General features: G+C 37.8%; 1 protein-coding gene across 4 annotated transcripts in view; it reads right to left on the bottom strand.

Moving 5' to 3' along the window:
• The window catches only part of WDR37 (WD repeat domain 37), a 42,377-nt gene continuing 22,057 nt past the window's right edge, over nt 767-21,086 (bottom strand). For 3 of the 4 annotated variants that reach the window (XM_021385749.1, XM_021385751.1, XM_021385750.1), the window contains 7 exons: nt 19,588-19,632; nt 18,419-18,498; nt 16,861-17,098; nt 16,209-16,350; nt 6,231-6,365; nt 5,725-5,839; nt 767-4,245 (listed from right to left, as the gene is read on the bottom strand). In XM_021385749.1, coding sequence (XP_021241424.1) covers nt 4,114-4,245; nt 5,725-5,839; nt 6,231-6,365; nt 16,209-16,350; nt 16,861-17,098; nt 18,419-18,498; nt 19,588-19,632 — 887 coding nt within the window. In that variant the 3' untranslated portion in view covers nt 767-4,113. The remainder of the gene's footprint in view (nt 4,246-5,724; nt 5,840-6,230; nt 6,366-16,208; nt 16,351-16,860; nt 17,099-18,418; nt 18,499-19,587; nt 19,633-21,086) is intronic. The other variant, XM_021385752.1, reaches the window with a different exon arrangement.

The raw sequence follows: 21,086 nt of genomic DNA, 5'->3' as shown, positions 1-21,086 counted from the left end.
GGGAATTAGAAAAGGTAACAACACTACTTAAAAATTAAAATATCGCAAGGCTGATTAAGCTTTCAGTGACATACTCTCGTCTCAGTGGAGCATTAAATAAAAATTCCGTGCCAGTCAAGAGCACAGCATGACGCATGATAAGAGCGGTTCTCCTGCAGCTCTTCACGTTAGAGCAGGCATCCTACTGAAATCATTCATTTGTGCATGCTATTTACTCACAGGTTTATAAAAGAAATACATCTATGCTTCAGTGTATGTTCATCTTCAAATCCCGTCAAACCACTGAATGAACAGAAATAGGTAATATACACTTTACAAAGGCTAAGTCATGAGAAGATAAAAGGTTAAAAGTATCACAAGTTCAAATCAGTTGCTGTAAGTTCCGATTAAAATCCCTCAATTAAAATTGACTAAAATAAATAAAACGAGAGTCTGGTACTCTGTCTCAATCCAGCCCCCAAGTCAGTTGCATCACCTTGTAACTTTGGTCTTTTATTTCTGATCCACACCATCGGCAACACTAAAAGTCATTTTCCAGAGGACTAGAAATCTTAAGGATTCGAAATGTGGCCATAAGGAACCCTGAAACACACATGCAGATGTGTTCTGCACTCGGGTACTGGCTGGCAACACTGCTCAAGCACCTGTAACCAGATGACAAGGCCCAATGAGACAACAAGCTTTTTCTACATTGCAAAGCTCTGCTTCAAAGGATATAGATGCAACAAGCAAGCAATATTTAACCTACAGAAATAATGATGGCAGCTTTTAGATCATTAAAAATAGCAATTTATATAATACTGTGAAAAGTCACGTGAAGACTTGAATAATCTGCAAAACGAAAGCTATTTACAAAATACCTCATAGAAAACCAAAGAAAGCAGTACAAACGCCAAGTCTGAGCACCTTCCTATGTCAGCATGACCAATTGCATGTCCTACTTCAGGGGTTGACCTGGCCTCCTTCCTCAGTCATGCTCATCATTGCGCTGGAAATTAGCTTTTTTGAGTAGGAGAGCAGAAAGTGGATAGGAAAATCATTTGACTATTAATGAGATATTAATATTAACCTTAATGCAAAACAGAAGAACAGTAACTTGCAAAAAAAAAATGTTGAATGTTTTAATGCATTTTTGAATCATAATGAAGAATAACATTTTACATCTATAAACAAATTAGCAGAATAATAAAAAGTGGTTCCACATAACTTATAAATTCTTTTTCCAAAAAGATGGTTTTCACAGATTTAGGCAACAAATAAGATGTTGCATTCCAGATCTTTCTGATTGAAAAGTACACACAAAACTCGTGAAAGCTGATGTGCATTATTTGAAAGACATAAAAGCTTGATTTTGCCCAGTGATGAACTTTCTGTGAAGTTCTGAATATTCTGCACAATACTGAAACTGTAACGGCAACTCTTCTCCATTTTATGAAATGTTGGACATTTTTCAGTGCTGAAAAACTCTCTCTAGAACATCCAAAGCCATGAAATGTTGCCCACACATTTAACCAATGCAGTAGTGTTCACTACCACTGCTTATGCGTGATTTGCTTCAAGGGAAATGGAAGCTTGGGTTTCATCTTCAGTACAGTATATAAAATTAAGCTACGAGATAATTCGGTATCTAGCTGATTGAGTATTAGCCTGCTCATAAGAACGTGGCTGTAGCACCTTGTTTGTTTGATATTTTTTTTTTTCCAAAATGAACACATATAATTGTCCCGTTCCTGGTGCCAGAGGTCTGTTCCTCTGGTGATATAAAAAGTTTGCAGCAATGATTATTAAACTACATCGAGTCTCACGGTCCTGTATTACACCTGTACGTCGGAGACATTTAAGCAGTCAATTCAGCTTAGCAGGACCAAGACCAGTGACCCTCTCCCCCTCACCTCACGTAACTGCAGGTTAGGCAGTGCTCAAGATGTTACCCACAGATCCTGCTACAAAAACTGCTTCTGCTGGCTGGAGAGAAGCTTCTCTCTTTGTTAAGCAGCATCAACCTGCATGAAGTTCTCATCACTATCAACTGAAAACGTGAGCCTTTTTTTTTTTTCCTGGAAGAATAAAATCTGTCAACATCAAATGGCCTTAAAAATCCAGAAAAAAAAGGGAAAATAAACACTGACACCATCTTTAACACTCATTACCAGAAGACTTAAAGCTCTGCAGCCACTTTCCTCAACCTCACTAGTGCTGGTATTTTAAGATTGCTTTGGTACAATTCTGTATATAACTTGTACCTCAAAAAAAAAACCATGACTATGGAATTTAAGATGAAGCTACTATGGTGACTCATACTATAAGGATACTAGACCCATTTGCCATTACTACCTTGATCTTCCACAAAACCAGTTCTAGGAATCTAGTTTCCCCACAACTACTCAATGATGCATTCACCATCCCATCACACTCCAATGCTTTTACGTGTCAGTCAACAACCAACCCAATTAACACATCAGCCTGAACTGTGTTGTAAAGGACAGGAGCACAGCTACAGCTTCACATAATCCAAAGAATGAGATAAAAAGTTGCAATTACTTATCTAATGGCAGCCCAGCATAAACTTTCCTACTGTAACAGCACACCCTTAGCTTACCCTCACCCTTCATCTTATAGTGTGATATGTCAGACAGTTAGGGGCAGTATCTCCCTCTAGCTAAAAAGAAGTGTCTGTCTGAAGCAGCCTTCCTGTTCTTTCAAAGATGTCAGCTGCCATTTGCACTTACTTATATAATCAGCAGCTGTGGTATAACACCACACTGCCAGTGCAAAAAAGGCTGAGCACAGTGGGGAGCAAAAGCAGAGTAAGATCATTTGGGAGAAGGAAGGGAGATCTACCTTAATTATCCGGTTCACAACAGTATAAGGGCAGTAGCAGCCCCTTGCCACAGCTGAGAGCACAAAGGTAACAGATGATGTTTACTTATCATATTGCTCCATTAGCCTTAAGTGTTAATTATGTTAAGGATCACATTAAGCATGATTGTCTTTCCTCTCATGTTAAAAATAGTTCTTCAGCCAGAGACCAGAAGTGCTTCTCTCTAGGCTACAGAGAGATTCAGCGCATCTTGACCAACATTCACTTTTGAGGTAGTACTAATTTACTTTGTATTGCTGGCTCAAAAAAAAAAAAAAAAAAAAAAAAAAAGGAAAAAAAGGAAGTGGACACATTTAAAAGCATACTCATTGTAGGTACTGGGAAAAAAAAGAAAAAAAGAAAAAACTATATCCTTTTGGGGCAGATCACCAAAAAGAAGCAATCCTTCTTACAAAGGTCAGCTCACATTCACTGGTAAAGTCAAACTTTCATAAATGGTTTATAACAATAGCTATAAACTAAAGTGCTTTAAAATTTGCTTGACTAGATCATAATATTCTGGATTTTCGTCAGTGTGAAATGCCATGAGATTTTTAGAATCACTTTATATAAGAAGGGCAGAATGAACATTTTCCTTTTTCCAAAGAAAAAGTACAAAAAGCTTTCAGAATCAACCTTGCAGTCTATAATCACCACAAGTTGTTTATATTTTCCTTCTCAAGTCTACTATTTCTCCCATAACTGGACTGAAAATGGAGTTGCACTATACTGCAGCACTAAAAATAACTGTTCCAATCAGATGCAAACAGGAAAATGTTTACAATCATACAACTAGTGAAATTCACACTTCATTTCAAACTTTTAGCCCTGCAGATTTTTTTTTTAACACAAGGCAGATATGTAGATCATGGAAAAACGTAACAGACTGCTATACACTCTCTACATTAACTACATAAGTTTCACATTTATGTCACAAATGTAATGCCCTACTGTTTATCTATCAAATGCTAAATAACTTATGAACATTTATGTGCTCTATGCAACAGTGAACATATTGACCAGTGGATGCCAAAATATAAAAGTTCATACACAAGACAAACTAATTTAAAAAAAAAAATCACATTTTCTGTACAACTCATGCAAACTGTGCACAATATGGTAACAAGAACAACATCTGCTCAAGTCTCCATTTAAGGAAGAGCTTTTAGACCAATAGCAGACCAGTATTCAGAGAAGTCTGCAGAAGTATAGCAGTCCACGGCAACATAAAATGCAAAAATTCTTCCAGCATTTCACTTCTCTTGTAACAAAGCAGGGATGTTGATGTTCCAGCCAATAGCCTGACGATCAAATCCACAGGTGAAGAGGTTACATATTGGGTGGTCCTCACTCCAGGCTGAGCAGCACACCATTCTTCTGTGGCCCTATGACAGGTCAGGAGATGTCAGTATTACTTAAAACATTTTTTGAAAGCTTCTGTGTCAACAAGTTGGCAGGAGTCAAAATGGAAACTTGCTGATGCTCTACTTTTTTTTTCATAAACAGAATTTAAGAATCCTGAAGATCATAGTTACTTTCATCCGTAAGGTAAAATCTTTATGATAATGAGACCACTTAATGCTGGCACTGGGTTCAAGAAGGCAGAAGCAAACAAAGAGACATACCAAATCTTGAGTTTTTCTCAGTATGTCTGCTATCTAATTGCCATTTTATTTACAAAAGCAAACTGAATTTAGTTTTAGCACTTTTACTTACAAGAGCAACTTTGAAACTAGAAACTATTTACTGGCAACAACTTTCTTATGAACCTGCAAGATGAAGTGTTGACTTTTTTTCTGTCGATCATGTTTGTAATTCAGAAGGGATAACAGTACAGCAGGAGAAACGTCCTACTGAGCAAAAACCATGCCCTATCTATTGTTCAAGTTCAATAGCAAGAAGAATACCCCAAGGAGGATTCTGACAAGCACTCAAGTAAAACAAATAAATAAAAAAATCTCCATTTCCGTAGGGTCAGCTTTAATGAATACAAACGATAAATAAAGAAAAAAACAGAAAAGTCAAAATATCAGGAGTAAGCAATAGGTAAGCACTTAACAGCACTTAAAACCCTCCTGTAAATTCTGTCGACTGTCTCCACATACATGCACGATGCCCGTAAAGCTGTGAGCAATACAGGAAAGCCAGAAATCCTGTCTTTCACATGGTTAAACATGTGATTTATGAAATATCTGAAATGTGCCAGGCAACAGAAGTTAAAAAAGAAGTTTGTAAAAAAGTCCCTTTAAGTGGCATAATGGAATTAATTTCACTTAGTCTAACTTGCTCCATTAGCAGTGCTTGCCATCCCAAATAACACCTCAAATGCACAAAACTTGATGAACGCAGTAAGGATAGCATAGTACTTGGTATCAAGTATCAAGAATTGATTTGCATTATCATGGGAAAAAAGAGAGGTCATTACAAGATGAGCTTTCAGAATCGACTCCCATTTTTTTCCTTTTATATTTCTTCATGTAACAAATTCAACACATAGTAATTGAAAAAAACCCATGAAACCTCAAAATCAGTCACTTTTTTGACAAGATTCACATCAAGACATGAAAACATTTAAAACACTCAAACATCTTTTTCTATTTCACAGAGAAGACAGGCATTACTATCACTTTCACAAGGGGAAAAACTATGATGGAACTCAGTTCAAACACCATTTCAAATGCCAACGAGAAAACCTAAAATACGTTACTTATTTGCATGTAGGTCATTTTCAATCACATTGTATTTGTACAGACAAGCGTCTTTCAGCATTTCTTCAGCTTTTGCGCTAGAGACATCAAACCCTATTTTTATCCTTGTATAAAGAGAAGAACAGACATACTTTAAGGCTATAAAAGTTCCATTACCTGTCTATTACTGCGAGGGAGGCGTGCTAATCGCACTCCTGACATGTCAAATAACCTAACCTGTCGGTTGTCGTGTGGAAGGGCGATGATTCTTTGGCCAACACATACGTTAATCCTGTGCGGGAGAGAAAAAGAGCGGGTTATGCATACAACAGTGAGCCTGGCAAACAGAACTTGACAGTACAAGTTTAAGCTCCCAAGAAGTCATGTAGCTGAATTCCTCCTGGATAGAATCCACACCAAAAATAAAGTGTATTAAATCGTTAGGATATTTCATTGTGCCAGATGCTCTAATAGGCTTAAATTCTGCATCCCATATAAAAGTCTCAGAAAAGCAGTGCAATGTATTTTTTGAAAATGAATGCTGACTAAATCTCTAGATTATAAAACCACTTCAGACTTCTTTCAAACTCTCATAAATCTCACTATACAGTTCTAATTATAGTGACTAAATCTAGATTTCTCTTAATTGAATTAAGAAAATGGTAATTTGAAGGTCTGCTTACCTATTTACTGCAGAATCTGTACGGATGGTTGCAATAGGAGACCTCATGTTTTTCAAATCCCAAACTTTTACAGTGCGGTCATCACTACCAGAAACAACATTGTCTCCCACAGTGAAAACTGCAGATGTCACAGTGCTAAACAATTTGGAGTAAAAAAGAAAAATGTCAATCCCTGAAGTTTGTTATTAAACCAGAAAGTGATTTAAAAGTTTCTGTTCCGACGTTTCTATTAGAATGTATAGCTTGCTTTTCTCCTTCTCCTCTCCCAAACCATGAAGAGTCAGTCTGGAGGCACTTCTCATATTCCATTTATCCTAATGGGACAGGAAATGCTTAGCTCATTAAGCCTTAATTCACTTTTGAAGTCCTATATTAATGTTCAGTACAGTGAATACCAAACACCCAAAACTGAATCACAACCAAATAAAAGACCTCCCCATGCAAGATGGTAACCAGTACTATTTTGTAAATACATCTAAACATGTTATTACATGCAAACACAGAGCTTCCAGAATAATTCTACTTGCAGCAGTTATCTCAATCTAATAATTTCCAATTCTGATTTGAATCCCTATTTTACAAGTAACTAAATTCTGACGGTCAGGTAAGAAAAATGGCAAGTACTAACATCAAGAGGCATGAGCAGCCAGTCCTTCAAATGCCACCAATGATGGCTACAAATGGGCAAAGTCAGCCAGAGAAAGACTATCAAGAACACTTCTACCAAATAGAAGCACAAAATACTACTTTCAGGAAACATATTTTTATGAACTTTTATGTATATGTAATTATTGAATATTAATTGTATTCACATATACAAAAGATTTTATTAACTTTGCATTTTATTCTTTCCAAGAATAGCGTACTGCTGTGCTCAACTGAAAAATTCTCATGACTTCTTTTCTACATCTTTTACCTATTATTTCATATTAAGCAATTAACACTTTTGTACTATTTTCAGTTGAATACTGTGCAGATTCTCAAAGGAAAGCCAGTTATTTTCTGCCCTTAGAGTGTACCAGCAAAGCATTTTCGTCTGTCCCTAAAACCATTAGGGAAGACTGCTCAACTCTGTTTCTACAGATCTGATTTAATGACCTATCTTGTAACTGGGGTCACGCATATCAATTTCTTAGAATTTAGTAATTTTAATTTAAGTTGTCAGTTGTTACTGTCACTTTGGTTGTTCCGCAGAAATTTGAATTCATGTCCTACCCAGGCTGCTGATTGAGATTAGCATTAGCCAGGTCACAACGGACCAGTTTATGCGAGCCCCTTAATTTAAATTGACACCAAATTAAGTTTTAATTAGGATGAAGGTCCACTTTATTCATGACACCAAGTTTCCTAATGCATTATTAGAGTGCAGCTAAGCTATCAGAAAGATGATTATAATAGGAATCAAGAGGTCTTCACCTAATCTTCTGGACTTCATGAACCAAAAGTCAAAAAGCCAAAAGATACACGAAGACCACAGCTGATGAGTGTTTCAGTAGGCACTTTTGCATTTGGAAAGAAAATTCATTCACAGAATCAAGTTACTGCAGACTAGAGTTTGTATGTTCTTTGCACAGAACTTGATTTATGCTTGCCTAACCTCCATAAATCTTGCTAATTTTCTTCATTTGTTTCCTCACAAGTTCTTTACACAAGCTGCAAAATACCTCAGAAAAATGTTTCATACCTCCATATTGCTGCAACACATCTGAAATAAGGTTTAGAAGTTTCAGACTGAATATTAAATCTGTATACTTTGCACACACATTGTAAGACCTCCTTATACATGACAGTATGAAGAATCCAAGTCACTGAAAGGCTGCAGGTGAGCAAATACACAGTATTTTAGTATTCTGCTCCCAGCACACAGATATGATCTGTTTTCCCATCGTACATTTTATTCCAATTATAGCTGGAATATGTTCTGAAACTGTCTTAAAATAACCCTCCAATTTTGGATGCTTTTTTCACAACTTTAAACAGTTTTCCAGCTTCTTTGATCTCATATTGGTTCTCCTTTATCGCTTATCACTGTCAAACATAGTTAAGTCTTTCTGACCACATAAAGTTCTCTCTTTCTTAGATTTATCATCTTTCAAATGAAAACAGTCAAAGCCATTGCCATGCAAACAGAATGTCAGCCCTAGATTAGCTCAATCCTTTCTGCTCCTGTCAAAAGAAAATGATTTTCAAAATAAAACAAAATCTTTGTCTGTACTACTTTCAGTTTAACTATTCATTCAGATGCTATTGGGCACACCAGGAAAAAGTTTATAAGACAGAAGAGCAGAGAAGTTCCCCCTGTAGCACTCTGACGACAGGGTAAAGGATAGAAAGGCAAAAGGAGAACATGGAGCTGTTGGAGCAGGTCCAGAGGAGGGCCACGAAGATGATCAGAGGGCTGTAGCACCTCCTCTGTGAGGACAGGCTGAGAGAGCTGGAGCTCTTCAGCCTGGCGAAGAGAAGGCTCCGGGGGAACCTTGTGGGAAGTATTTGATGGACAGTGGGCATATTTATTAGAACATGCTCGAGTAATCCCTGGAGTGTCCTTGGAGGCCTGAGACGAGGAATAGCTGCTGTGTTGCAAGGTCAAACATCTACACCTCCAGGTTGTGCTTTACGGGACTGCTAACCACTATCTAACTGCAAGAATGCCTATGTGATGATATCCGCTGTCCAATTAGCAGTGTTGTAGCGCACGACGCCTACCTGATGCTCTATAAATGTTGTAGTCGAATTGCAATAAATTAAGCACTACACGATAACCATATTGGTACAGCGGGTGACTTCGGCTTGCGCGTTGCGACAGAACCTCACAGCAGTCTTCCAGTACCTGAAAGGGGCCTACAGGAAAGCTGGGGAGGGACTTTTTATAAGGGCATGCAGCGACAGGACAAGGGGAAATGGTTTTAAACTTGAAGACGGTAGATTTAGACCAGATATTAGGAAGAAATTCTTAATCATGAGGGTGTTGAGACACTGGAACAGGTTGCCCAGTGAGGTTGTGGATCCTCCTCCCTGGAAGCATTCAAGGCCAGGCTGGATGGGACTTGGAGCAGCCACATCTAGTGGGAGGTGTCCCTGCCTATAGCAGAGGGGCTAGAACTAGATGATCTTAAAGGTCCCTTCCTACCCAAACCATTCTATGATTCTACGGAAAGGAAGGCTGCCTTGCTGTTTTCCATGACATCTTTACAAAAGTGCTTAGTAGTCTTCCGCTGCTGTCTACCATCCCAAAACTTCCCCGCTGGAAGGCACTGCAGACTGGGATATGCGCTGTTTGCAGGCACAAGCAACTACAGAAATAGTCATTCTTGTAAGAAGCTCTGAATTCAAAGAGGAGATATCAAAGCCCTTTTTACTGCAAAATAGCAACAAGAAGAAAGCCCGCTTCCCAAGAAGCAAGCAAAGCAAAGTCTGTGGTGGGAAGAAATAAGCTGGCAGAGTAACCAATATACCAAAAACCTTTCAGAAGTATTGCCTCCCTGACTACACCCACATCAAAACATCAAAAGACGTCTTTCTGCATTTCCACTTGGTTATTTTTACTTTCCATCAACAGTAATCTTCAATTTGTTCTAACGAAACCTAAACCTGTGGTTAACATCTCCTTAGCTAAATTAATAAAAAGTGTCAACAAAAGATCATCAAACCCTGTTAAGGGAATGCTAGAAGACATTAGGTTTTTAATAAATCAAAAATGATGACAGGTATCGTAGGACATTGGGAAAAAAAAAAAAACCTGGCAAAAAAGCAGCAGTCTTATGACACTTCAAACCATGGATCCCACGAGGAGTTTGGTGTGCTACAACTATTCTCCAGAAAAGCTTCAGCCTCCGCCAAACCCCAGCAAAACTCATTTATCTTGTCGTAGGGAGCAGCCGAGCGTGTACTTCCAGCTGACAGCGTGGCACTTCCTCACCACACACCGCTGCCCGGCCTCGAACATTCTGCTCCCTCCGTGGGTCTCAATCAACAGAAATACTGTAGTGCTAGCACTCCTCATTAGGCCGAACAGCTGTCTCCCCAGTCATACTGAGACACAAAACTGTTTTGCATAACAATCTGCTGAAATTTCACACACAGGGAGAAAAAAAAAAAAATGATGTTGCATACATTGGACCATGAAATGCTGATGCAGAACACTTACTGGCAATGCATCAAAAAAAAAAGTTAACACTGCTGTTTCCATTTTGATTTGCAACTCATACTGGGATTTGCAGTTGAATACTTGGAGAGAACATGTTTTCCTGGCAGCAGAACTAATAGGCATGTGGGACTAAGTTCATGAGCACTAACAGGCACGAGGGACTGAATTCTGGAGGAAAAGAACTAAAAGAGAGCTTTCAGATAAATACCTTCTATGTACATCAAATCACAGTTAAACAACAACATTTGAGTGCTCAAATATGGGTCTCATATTTTAAGTGGTAACATTTAGGAGCTAAACCAAAGAGGTATTTGGGAGAGCCTTTCCCACACAAGAGCTTATATTCTATTAGGGGAATAAAGCACATCCTTACACACAGCAGCCCACAGACTGAGGAGAAGCCAGGAACTGGGTTTAAAACCTGCAGGTATGGACAATAGATCCCCAACCAAAAGGACTACTGTTCAGTCCACAAAAGTACTGTGTGAGGAACACACCGATACCTCCACATCTGAGTGCATACTTAGGCTTTAGGAGTGCTAAAGGAACTTAATGCCCAGAAGACCTACACGTACAATTCCCTAAGTCTGTTTCTGAGTTTATCTCCAAATATCAGCAGAGCTTTTTCCTCCAACTTGAGAAATGCTATGAAGAAGCCATGAATTAATTAACATAGAGAAGGTGGGAATTTGGAGACCACTGTTAGCACTGAAATGTCATCTTCTAGCATCTAAATCAACAACGCCTATTCCAGAGATATGTGCTTCATCACACTCAGAGAAAACAAGCAGGATCTCCTTTTCTTTCTAGCTCTCTTAAAGTAATAAAATGATGCAGTATTGAAAACCAATCACTAGCTTTTATGAGAATTACTCAATGGCAAGTTAGCAAATTAGTTACAGTGCAGATGTCTTTAAAATCAATTCCATTACGTTTAGAGGGGAATAAAAAAGGTTCATTTATCCCTGCGGTATTGCTGCGTATGTTATGTAAGCTTTAGAACAACAAAACACTATGAAGCATTGTAGTCCATTGAATAGGATCCAAAGAAAAGGCCCTTGGTCACGCTCTTTCTGTGTGTCAACTGGAAAAAAATATGTATACACATATAGCACTTTTTAGAGCATGCATTCATAAACGGAGTTAAGATTCTCCAGGATCTACTGCTCACATTTTTTTTTGAAGTGACTGCAATGCCTAACAAGAAGCGCATTTAAACTTTGTATGTTACGTATCCCATTCCCTAACATAAAACATGTCATGGATTTTTCTTATTTTATCTACAGAAGTTTTAATTTCAAGGACTTACTCTTCTAGCTTAAAGAGGGGACACCATTTGTTATATTGCAGAGAACTTGCTGAGATAAGAGTTCTAAGTAACTGACCTTAAGCACTATTTCCTATAGCAAAACCTCTTTACAACTGATTTTCACTACAATCCTATGCACATTCCTTTTATAGGACATAGCAATTAAACATCATCAACATTTGATTATTTTCTTGAAACAAAGATGGCAAAAACATTTCAAGAACAGAAGCAGTCTAATTCTCCTCATTAAAAAAAATGAAATTATAGAATCTCTCTAATATCAACTCCATAACATCATATTTTAATGCCTTCCCTCCTAGTATGACAATAGCTTTTTTCCTGTAAATGTTATAAGTTGAATACTACTAATTATTGTCTAATAATTCAAGTCATGTTACCTTTATGTGCACATGGTAGTGATAGCCTAATAAAACAATTTTTAGGAGGAGACAGAACAAGATAGAACCACTAACAGAAGAATTACACAGTTAATCAGTAAGGGTTGGGAGAAAGCCAAAAAATTTTACAGAAAAATTCTGCCCTTCCTACAGAAGCTAGACTGAAACCTACACATGGGAAATGATTAGGAGCAGTAGAAAAATGGGAGATAAAGTATCACTGATGGCATGAACAGCTGAGGTAAGAACAGGAATATCTCAGAAGAACCAGTGTTTAAACTGGTTGAACACCACTGACAGCAACCAATCGGTGACATTTTGTTTGTCAGAAGAAGCCTGCAAATACTCCCCCTCTCACTGCACAGATTTTAGTCAAAGGTGCACAATTTGTATGTCGAAAACTGCACGCAGTTACACATTCACCTCACCAAGCAAAGCACACCATAGAGCATGAGAATTAAACCTTGCAGAACAAAGAACCTGGGAAAGCCTGCTGACCTTGGCAAACCTGAGTGTCCATGAAAATAAAACAACTATTAGTATCTTGATAAAGAAATCCATTTTGAAATTAATTCCAAACTCACTATATGTCAGAATCCAGCCCAGCATTCTAATCGTCACTACTTGAGTATTTTTGTATCTTTTTAATTCAGATTTCCCAGCAAACATAGGATTTAGAAGATAAAAAGCTGAAGAAGCAAGATGTATTTGCACTTCACTAGTTTCACAGTTCTCACAATAAAGCACAACTCGCCATCTAGCTGATGTACTGGAGCTTTCTGTTCCTCTCCTGCAGCCACATAAACTGAATGAAAGGAGAAGGAACATGCAGTAGTCTGGAAGTCCTACAACCCAACTCATTCAGTTCTTCATCAACAATAATCTCAGATTAGCAATTTTTCTCTGAGTATGCCCAGGAAGTAACAAAGACTCCTAAGATTCAACAACTAACACATTTGTGTTGATACGCTGGCTCAAATTAGCAACAAAGATCAGTAAGCCTGAGAATTCCAATTTTTTTTTCTTTTTTTTCTTTTGCCTAGGTCAAAAACATCTGCTCCAATTATAACATTTCTCAAGTCTGATTTAATGATTGGCAACCCTGCCCACTGCAGCACAGCAGCGGGGCTGGAACTAGATGATCTTTGAGGTCCCTTCCAACCCAAGCCATTCTAATTTTAAATCTAAATAATTTTAAATCATTTTTGGAAGCTCTAACTCCAGAATTCCGTTGGATGATAATATAAACATAAGGTTTTCCCAAGGTTCTGTTAGACATCTCATAGACGGATGCAACTGGGGATTAACAGCACGAGGAATACAAATTTCTTGTGGTGCACACACAAAAAGCAGAGAAAAAAATAATTAAAAATCAGTATTACTTTCACACCAATTCATTATTTTTAAATCTGTAGGAAATAATAAGTGAGACAAACTGGAGGTGTATCAAACCCAAAATAAAACGTGACACACAAGTTAGTAATTGAAACAGTTATATACAAGAAAAAGGTAAACCAAGCTTACAGATCCTCAAAAGAAGACCTGAATGCCCTTTAGAGACTCAGCTGAACGCAAGCGTAAAGTGCAGAAGTACAATCCAGGTACTGACGTGGCCTTTGGATGAGTAAGTATCAAAACATATTGGAAAACATGCTTCACTTAAAAAAAAAAAAAGATTTGTAAATAATTAAATGAAACTTTATCATCACCTAAATATGTATTAATACAGGAAACAAAGCTCTCTTTGATATTAAAAAAGCAAGATAAAAGCCAGTTGCCAGAAATTGAAGCTAGTGCAACTAGGAAAGCACAAAAAGTTTAACAGGGAGGTTAAACACTGAAATGAGCAACATACAGGATTTAGCAAGGGCTAAGTTAAAATCTTCATCACTAGAAGAGCCTCATATACAACTGGACAAGTCCACTACAACTAATTCAAAATAGGCATCAATGTAAGAAGCCCAGCACAGGTGTGATGGTCACAACAGACTCCTTCTGCCCTTGCTGGAGGATGATTTATTTTCTTGGACTACAGGAGAACTGTGACAGCAGTAAACTACAAGAAATAGCCCACTTTTAGTAAAGTGAACAGTTATATGCTCAGATTACCAAAACCACAGGTAATTTCTTAGTCCATTTACTTTAAATACAAACAGTCTCTCATCACTGGCATACACACACTTATTTTGAGAGAATGTCACTTTACAGTACAAGGCAATGCACAGTAGTTTTTCATTTTTGGAAGCCAATTAGCTTTATAAAATCATACTCTGCATGCAAGTGTCCTACTTAGCCTCTCAACACATCAGTATTGTTGCACTGTATTTCTAATGTTCCATTTTGACTACATCTTAAATCTAATTCATTACAGCTACTAAGGAAGGAATTTGAAATTACACTATCCACCTATGCCCTTAGTAAGCAAACAGACACAAATTATAAAATGGCACTGAACAACAAAAAAATAATAATAACAATTTCTGATTAGGTTTGAAGCCTTGGTTTTCTCTCTAATTTCCAAAACTAAAAATTGCTCTTGGAACCAGGAATCGTGTGCCTGATACCAAGTTCTAAGAGACAAAAGTTGTAGGCCATCACCTGAATTCAGAGTCCGAGACCTAAGAACCCCCAGCCTCTTTTTAGAAGTTTTTTGGAAGCTGTGAGCTGGAGCTACGGGCACCCATTCTGGCAGTCATGACAGAGCTGTGGTGCCATCTGCTGACAGGTCTGCTGCCTCTGCTCACAGGCTCTGCAGATACTGAAGCGTTTAGTAAAAACTGTTTTTACTCTTCAGTTTCACATTTTAGTTCCGGTGCACTGGGAAACACGCCCAACATAAACATTTTACAGCATTCAAGAGAGAAGCATGCTGCAGTATCAAGTGCAGCACAAAGGAATGAAACTTCAATTCTGAACCACTGTGCGTTGCTAGGATTTGATGATGGTTTGGATCTCAGATCAGAACAAAAAGGCAGTAACAATCTTAACTGTAGGTGTGAAAAAAAACTGATTTTCAGAGAAAACTCCTAGCCATTCTCTTTGAAACATTACATAGCAGTATTTAGTTTTCAAGACAGCAGCCATAGCTCATGGTGTGGTACGACTTATACACTATATCTAGATAAAATTTACAATTAAAGGTGATTTAAGGTATGAGGTTAGGTTGTTGATTTTTTTTTTTTTGCATTAGTTATGCCTGTAGTTTAGAGATACTGCTGTAATGCAGTTGATCAGACATTACCTCTGCATGTCATGATATTTGAAATAAATCACTGCATCACAGAACAGTTAAGGTTGGAAGGGGCCTCTGGAGGTCATGGAATGGCTTGGGTTGGAAGGGACCTTAAAGAGCATCAAGTTCCAACCTTCCTGCTGTGGGCAGGGTTACCACCAACCAGATAAGGCTGCCCAGGGCCCCATCCAACCTGGCCTTGAACACCTCCAGGGATGGGGCAGCCACAGCTTCACTGGGCACCTGTTCCACTGCCTCACCACCCTTTGAGTGAAGAATTTCCTCCTAGCATCTAATCTAAATCTCCCCTCTTTTAGTCTAAAGCCATTCCCCCCTTATATATCACCTATCAGACCATGTAAAAAGTCAGTCCCCCTCCTGCTTGTAAGCTCCCTTCAAGTACTGGAAGGCCACAATGAGGTCTCTCTTTTCCAAGCTGAACAAGCCCAGCTCCTTCAACCTTGCTTCATAACAGAGGTGCCCCAGCCCCTCTGGTCATCAGTGTGGCCCTCCTCTGGACGCACTCCAACAGCTCCACACCTTTCTAGTGCTGGCAGCCCCGGACCTGGACATCTTACTCCAGATGGGGCCTCAAGGGGACAGAGCAGAGGAGGGCAACTACCTCCCTTGCCCAGTTGGCCACTCCTTTTGCGATGCAGCCAAAGATACATTTGACTTTCAGGGCTGCAAGTACACACTGCTGGCTCATGTACAGCTTTTTGTCCACGGCTTATCTGGTCTGTGAAAGTGGGTCTTAAAAATAGGAAAGTTAACTCAGTACCTCAAAAAGAGAATATAAAAATTTTGTTCAGATTAGCAACCAAGTACATTTTTAACTTGTAGAACATAAAAATAAATATTAAAAAGACATTATGAAGATACTGTCACTTACTCTGTGTGGCCCTGAAAGACATTCACAGAATGGATAGAAGGATCTCTGAAATCCCACAGACGGAAAGTTGTGTCACGTGATGACGTCACCACAAGACGCTGGGTGGGATGTGTACAGCAGTGTGTTAGCTCTTGGTCATGCCCTACAATCACAGATGAGAACATATAAGGTAACGAAAATAAGACTTTTCATTTCCACATATGCTTGGAATGAAACACTGACGATCTCTTTTAAATAATCAGTAAAAGAGTCCTAATCATTTCAAGCTCTAATGTTACTGTTGATGTAAAGTTTGGAACTATACTTAAAAACAGAACCAAAAAAGTACTACTCATTTCACATGACTATTAAGAAACAATAGGTTGCTGCTACTCAATATGCCATGAAGACAACAGAAGTACTTTGCAAGAATTAAAATTTGACTTTATTCGGTTTAAAACAACTACTTCATTGACTACATCACATGCTTGAAAGAACATAAATTCATGCTCATGGGATTTACAAGGCTGGAATACTAGAAACCACCTCAACACCAAGCAGCAATGTAAGTGTTGTACACACTCACACTGTACTCCAGAGAAATAACTTTCACAATAAGGAATCCCTATAAAAATCAACTACCAATTATACCTTTCTGTGAGTGAAGAAATACCTGTGAGAGAATGGACTAATTCAGAAGTCTCTACGTCGTACAGGTTTGCTGTCCTATCCCATGAAGCAGTCACTGCTTGCTTCCCCCCAACAAGCCAGTCAGCTGCTATGACCACTCCTTGATGGCTTTTGAGTGAAGTTAATGGGGCTCTGACAGTGGGACAATCGCTAGAACCATCTCCATCTCCATCAGGTTCATCTTTATCTGAGAACTCAAATTCATCTTCTCCAGACACCTGCTATACAATTCAAGAGAAAAAAGAATAAAAACAGATGGAAAAGAATGTCTCTAAGTTACATTTTACAGTGTAAATGCTTCCAACTCCATGTAATGTGGATGTGAGTAGCTTAATTCTCCAGAACCTAGCCTATTCAGGTATCTACTATCAAAATCATAGTTGAAGGGATAAGACAGGTGAGTTAAATGAATTTTTAATAACTTCTTCTTTTTAAAATCTCTATCGAACTGTTTAAATATCAGTTCAACATATCGTTTGGCAAGCCTCATCTGTAATTCCTCTCACTCTATTACCCATGAGTTTCATTCCCATGCATACTATCAAGAGGCTTTTTCCCTTTAAATTTTTAAAGATCAGAACCATCGAACAGGGCACTAGTCTTAATCTTTGGAAAGACAATCATTTAGAGTCATGTTTTTATCTGTTAGAATCAAAATCATGACATTGTCTTTTGGTCCTTACATCAGAACTGCATGATGTCATGTAAAGTGGATACAAAATAAAAGCATTGATCTCTGAACTCTACTTTTCTTATGCAAGACAAACGCACTCCTCCTGCACTATACTTGGATGGGAAAAGGTAACATTTGCACTGCTCTTTCAAAATAGAAATTCCAAATCAACTCGTTTGAATCAAACTTTTGCAATGCAAAAATCTATCCATGGATTTCATATTACATGGCCACCTCTTGCCCCTACTTAGTTTACAGAGAAGCTCATGCTATAAACTACATCTGTCTTCACAATTTAGTAAGGGTGATTTGAAGCTGCATACAGCATTTGCCAGCCTACAGTAAATGTTGTCCATAGGCTTTTATTCAGCCAGCAACATCAGATAGTGTAATGAATGCTGGGAAAGGTGAGAGATCTTATTTAAAGACACAAGTAAGAAAAAGTCAAACATACACAACTTTACAATCAGTTTTGAATTCAGAGCAACTACAGTTAATTCATCTGCCTCAGGAAGGTAAACTACAAGAACTTAACCAGTCTAGAAATAACTTTATTATTATTTATGATTCTAATTGTTATGAAAAATTGCACTTGCCACCTCATTTACTTATATGTTTATTACCTTGAAAAAGGTCAGTTAAGTTACTTGTACATCGCAGTTTCATCAAAAACATGAAAGGAATTAAATTTTTTTGAAAGATACAGAAATATACCTGTTCAAGTAAAACCTTAAAACCCCACCTTCCGCAATCCTGAAATCATGTAATTTTTAATTATGTATAAATGTAATGCTCAGTACCATCATAACACTCATATCCAATGAAACTGCTCTGCAATTAGTTTAGTTGCAGCAAGCTGATTGCTTACATTGCAGTCTGCTGCAGTTGGCTGAGGTGTAGGCAACTGTACTATGTATCTCCAGATGTGAGCTGTCTGGTCTCCAGATGCTGCACAGGGAAAAGAAAGCAAAAAGAAATGGAGGGGGAGAAAGAGAGGGAGCACTGATTAAGTTAGAGTATTTCCATGAACGATCAAAACAAGCTTTCATATTACATATTTGGCAATACTGTCTGCGTGGCATCTTTTTAACAGACACTGTTACGACCTGTTGGTCAGCAAGTCTCAACATTAATGAAATGGTTACTTCCCTGGCTTCAATGCTCAGATGAGAACATAACTCATGCAAAATGTAAGTAGCTACCAAATTAATCATTCTGGCAGCGAAAATATTCACTAAAATGGTACAAATCAGAACACTAATATCACTGCTTTTCTAATACATAGGATTCGAAGAAAGTATTTTATACATCAAGGGCCATCTTTTCATATGCTACTTCCCAAATGCGCCAAAGTTCCTCTTCATTCAGGGGTTTATTCTATTAAACATTTCTAGCCCATTTTTATGAGAAAGCCAAAATAGCAAGAGTGAAGCTATTCTGCCTCTACATTTAGCAACTCAGCTTAACTAGTACCAGTTTACAGCTCAGCATCTCAGTACTTGATTTCAGGCTTCACCTGTTTTTGAAAAAGGTTTATCCACTACTAACCAAGATTATCTTTGCTATGGACAAAACAAAGGTAGTGACCCAATTGTTGGGCCACACAGACCACAGCATTAACCACATTAGATAGTTTTCAAACCCAAATTTGTACTGATAATATTCTCAGTGCTGAAAACATCATTACACTACTATCTGTATTTTCAATTTTTTTCTACCTACTCAGTAACGTTCTTTTCATTTACTTCTAGAAATATCACGTAACTCAAAAGCATTAAGATGTATGATTCCAAGTGACCAAGCACAAATGTCAATACAATATGATAAACACAGATAGAATGATGTAGGTCTGATTTCTTATCAAATAATGATAACGAATCAACAAATAAAAAAAATAATGATAATTTAATCAACAATGGTACTGACAAAGTACAAGAGAGGGGCTGCTACGACACCAAGAAGACAGTAGCAAATGACACACTTATTTTTCCAAAAGGACTAAATAGTCACTGAATGAAAAAAAAAAAACGTACATACCTGTAAGAGCCACTTGCTCAGTTGGATGAAACTTTATTGAATTTACTGTGTAAAACAAAGCAGAGCTTTAAGCTAGTGTACTAAAATAATTATTTCACAATGTTTTAACATTACAAGCATTGAGATAACGAGACGTCTACAGTTTTAATTGACTCTTTGTAGGATTGCAACCTCTTAGCTGAGAGAAATCACAATATTTGAGTGTACATAAGCATATGCAGTATCAAGTAAAGCAGTCATAGAATGGCTTGGGTTGGAAAGGACCTTAGAGATTTAGTTCCAGAAAGCCAATTACAGATACCACAATAGACATTTTCTAGCAAGCTATTTCCGGAACCTACTACACGGGTTTCATGTAAAAGAGGATGAACAAACTACATTCATGCAATTGTGTGCAAGCTGACTGGAAATAATGACCTAGATTTCCATAAAGTGAATTTAGTTATTCATAACTATTCCTAGCTTAATCATTAAACTTCCTGTATGTGACCATCAGCTTCCTCATTATCGCTGAAGACTGCAAGAACAAATGCCTAAAGACCCAATGCAAATAACAAATTAGATTTCAGTCCTGCAACTACATGTAATTGAAGCACAATCATTTTAAAATACAGGCCTCCAAGAATTCTGTCAGCCTACAAAGCTGCTCTTCATTTTTTATTTCAATGACTAAGATTCAATTACTTTACGTTACTAAGCATTTTCATTTGCAAAACCCATAAGCTTCGCTTCAACAGTTCTTCAAGAAAGAACTTAAAAATCATTTATGTTCATCATATAAGTAAAATGGATGCCTATGCTCTCAAGAGAATGCCGGAATTCTCTGAGTAATGAGTTGAAAAAGATACTCATTGTTCACACTAAATCACCTCAACAGTGTAACAACTGCTGACATCGAACATTTCAGATCAACTGTCACACATAAACAAGTGAATGTTTTACTAAATGAAAGCTACATAAACTGGAATGTAACACTGTTCTTTTCTTCTTTGGTTTAAATGTAGTTTACACACAACTGTTTAAACATAGTTTAAAGCCTTTTATTAATTTCATGATTACCCAAGTAGCAACTGGAAAAAAAAAAGAAAAAAAAAACCACCAGTGGCTGGAGTTTTTAAACCACACTAGTGGTGTTCCCTGGGGCTCAATTTCAGGGCCAGTTCTCTTCAATGTTTTTAATCAATCACCAAGACACAGCAGCTGAGTGCATGCTAAGTAAGTTTATGTATGATAATTAAGAGAAGCCACTGATTCCCTTGAGGGCTGAGAAGTCTTACAGAGATATCTTAATAGATGGGCAACCACCAATTATACGAAAAATTTAACAAGAACAAATGCCAGATTCTGCACCTGGGACAGTGTAATCCTTGACGTATATATAAACTAGGGGATAACTGGTTCCATTTTGGCTCAGAATGAGCCAACAATGTGCCCTGTCAGCCAGAAGAGCCAGCTGTATCCCAGAACGAACAGGATAGCTAACTGGTCCAAAGAAGCAA

The sequence above is a fragment of the Numida meleagris genome, chromosome 2 (genome assembly GCF_002078875.1).
Source record: "Numida meleagris isolate 19003 breed g44 Domestic line chromosome 2, NumMel1.0, whole genome shotgun sequence".
NCBI lineage: Eukaryota > Metazoa > Chordata > Aves > Galliformes > Numididae > Numida > Numida meleagris.
Note: the sequence above shows the minus strand (reverse complement) of the source record. Positions and strands in the feature narration are given on the sequence as shown.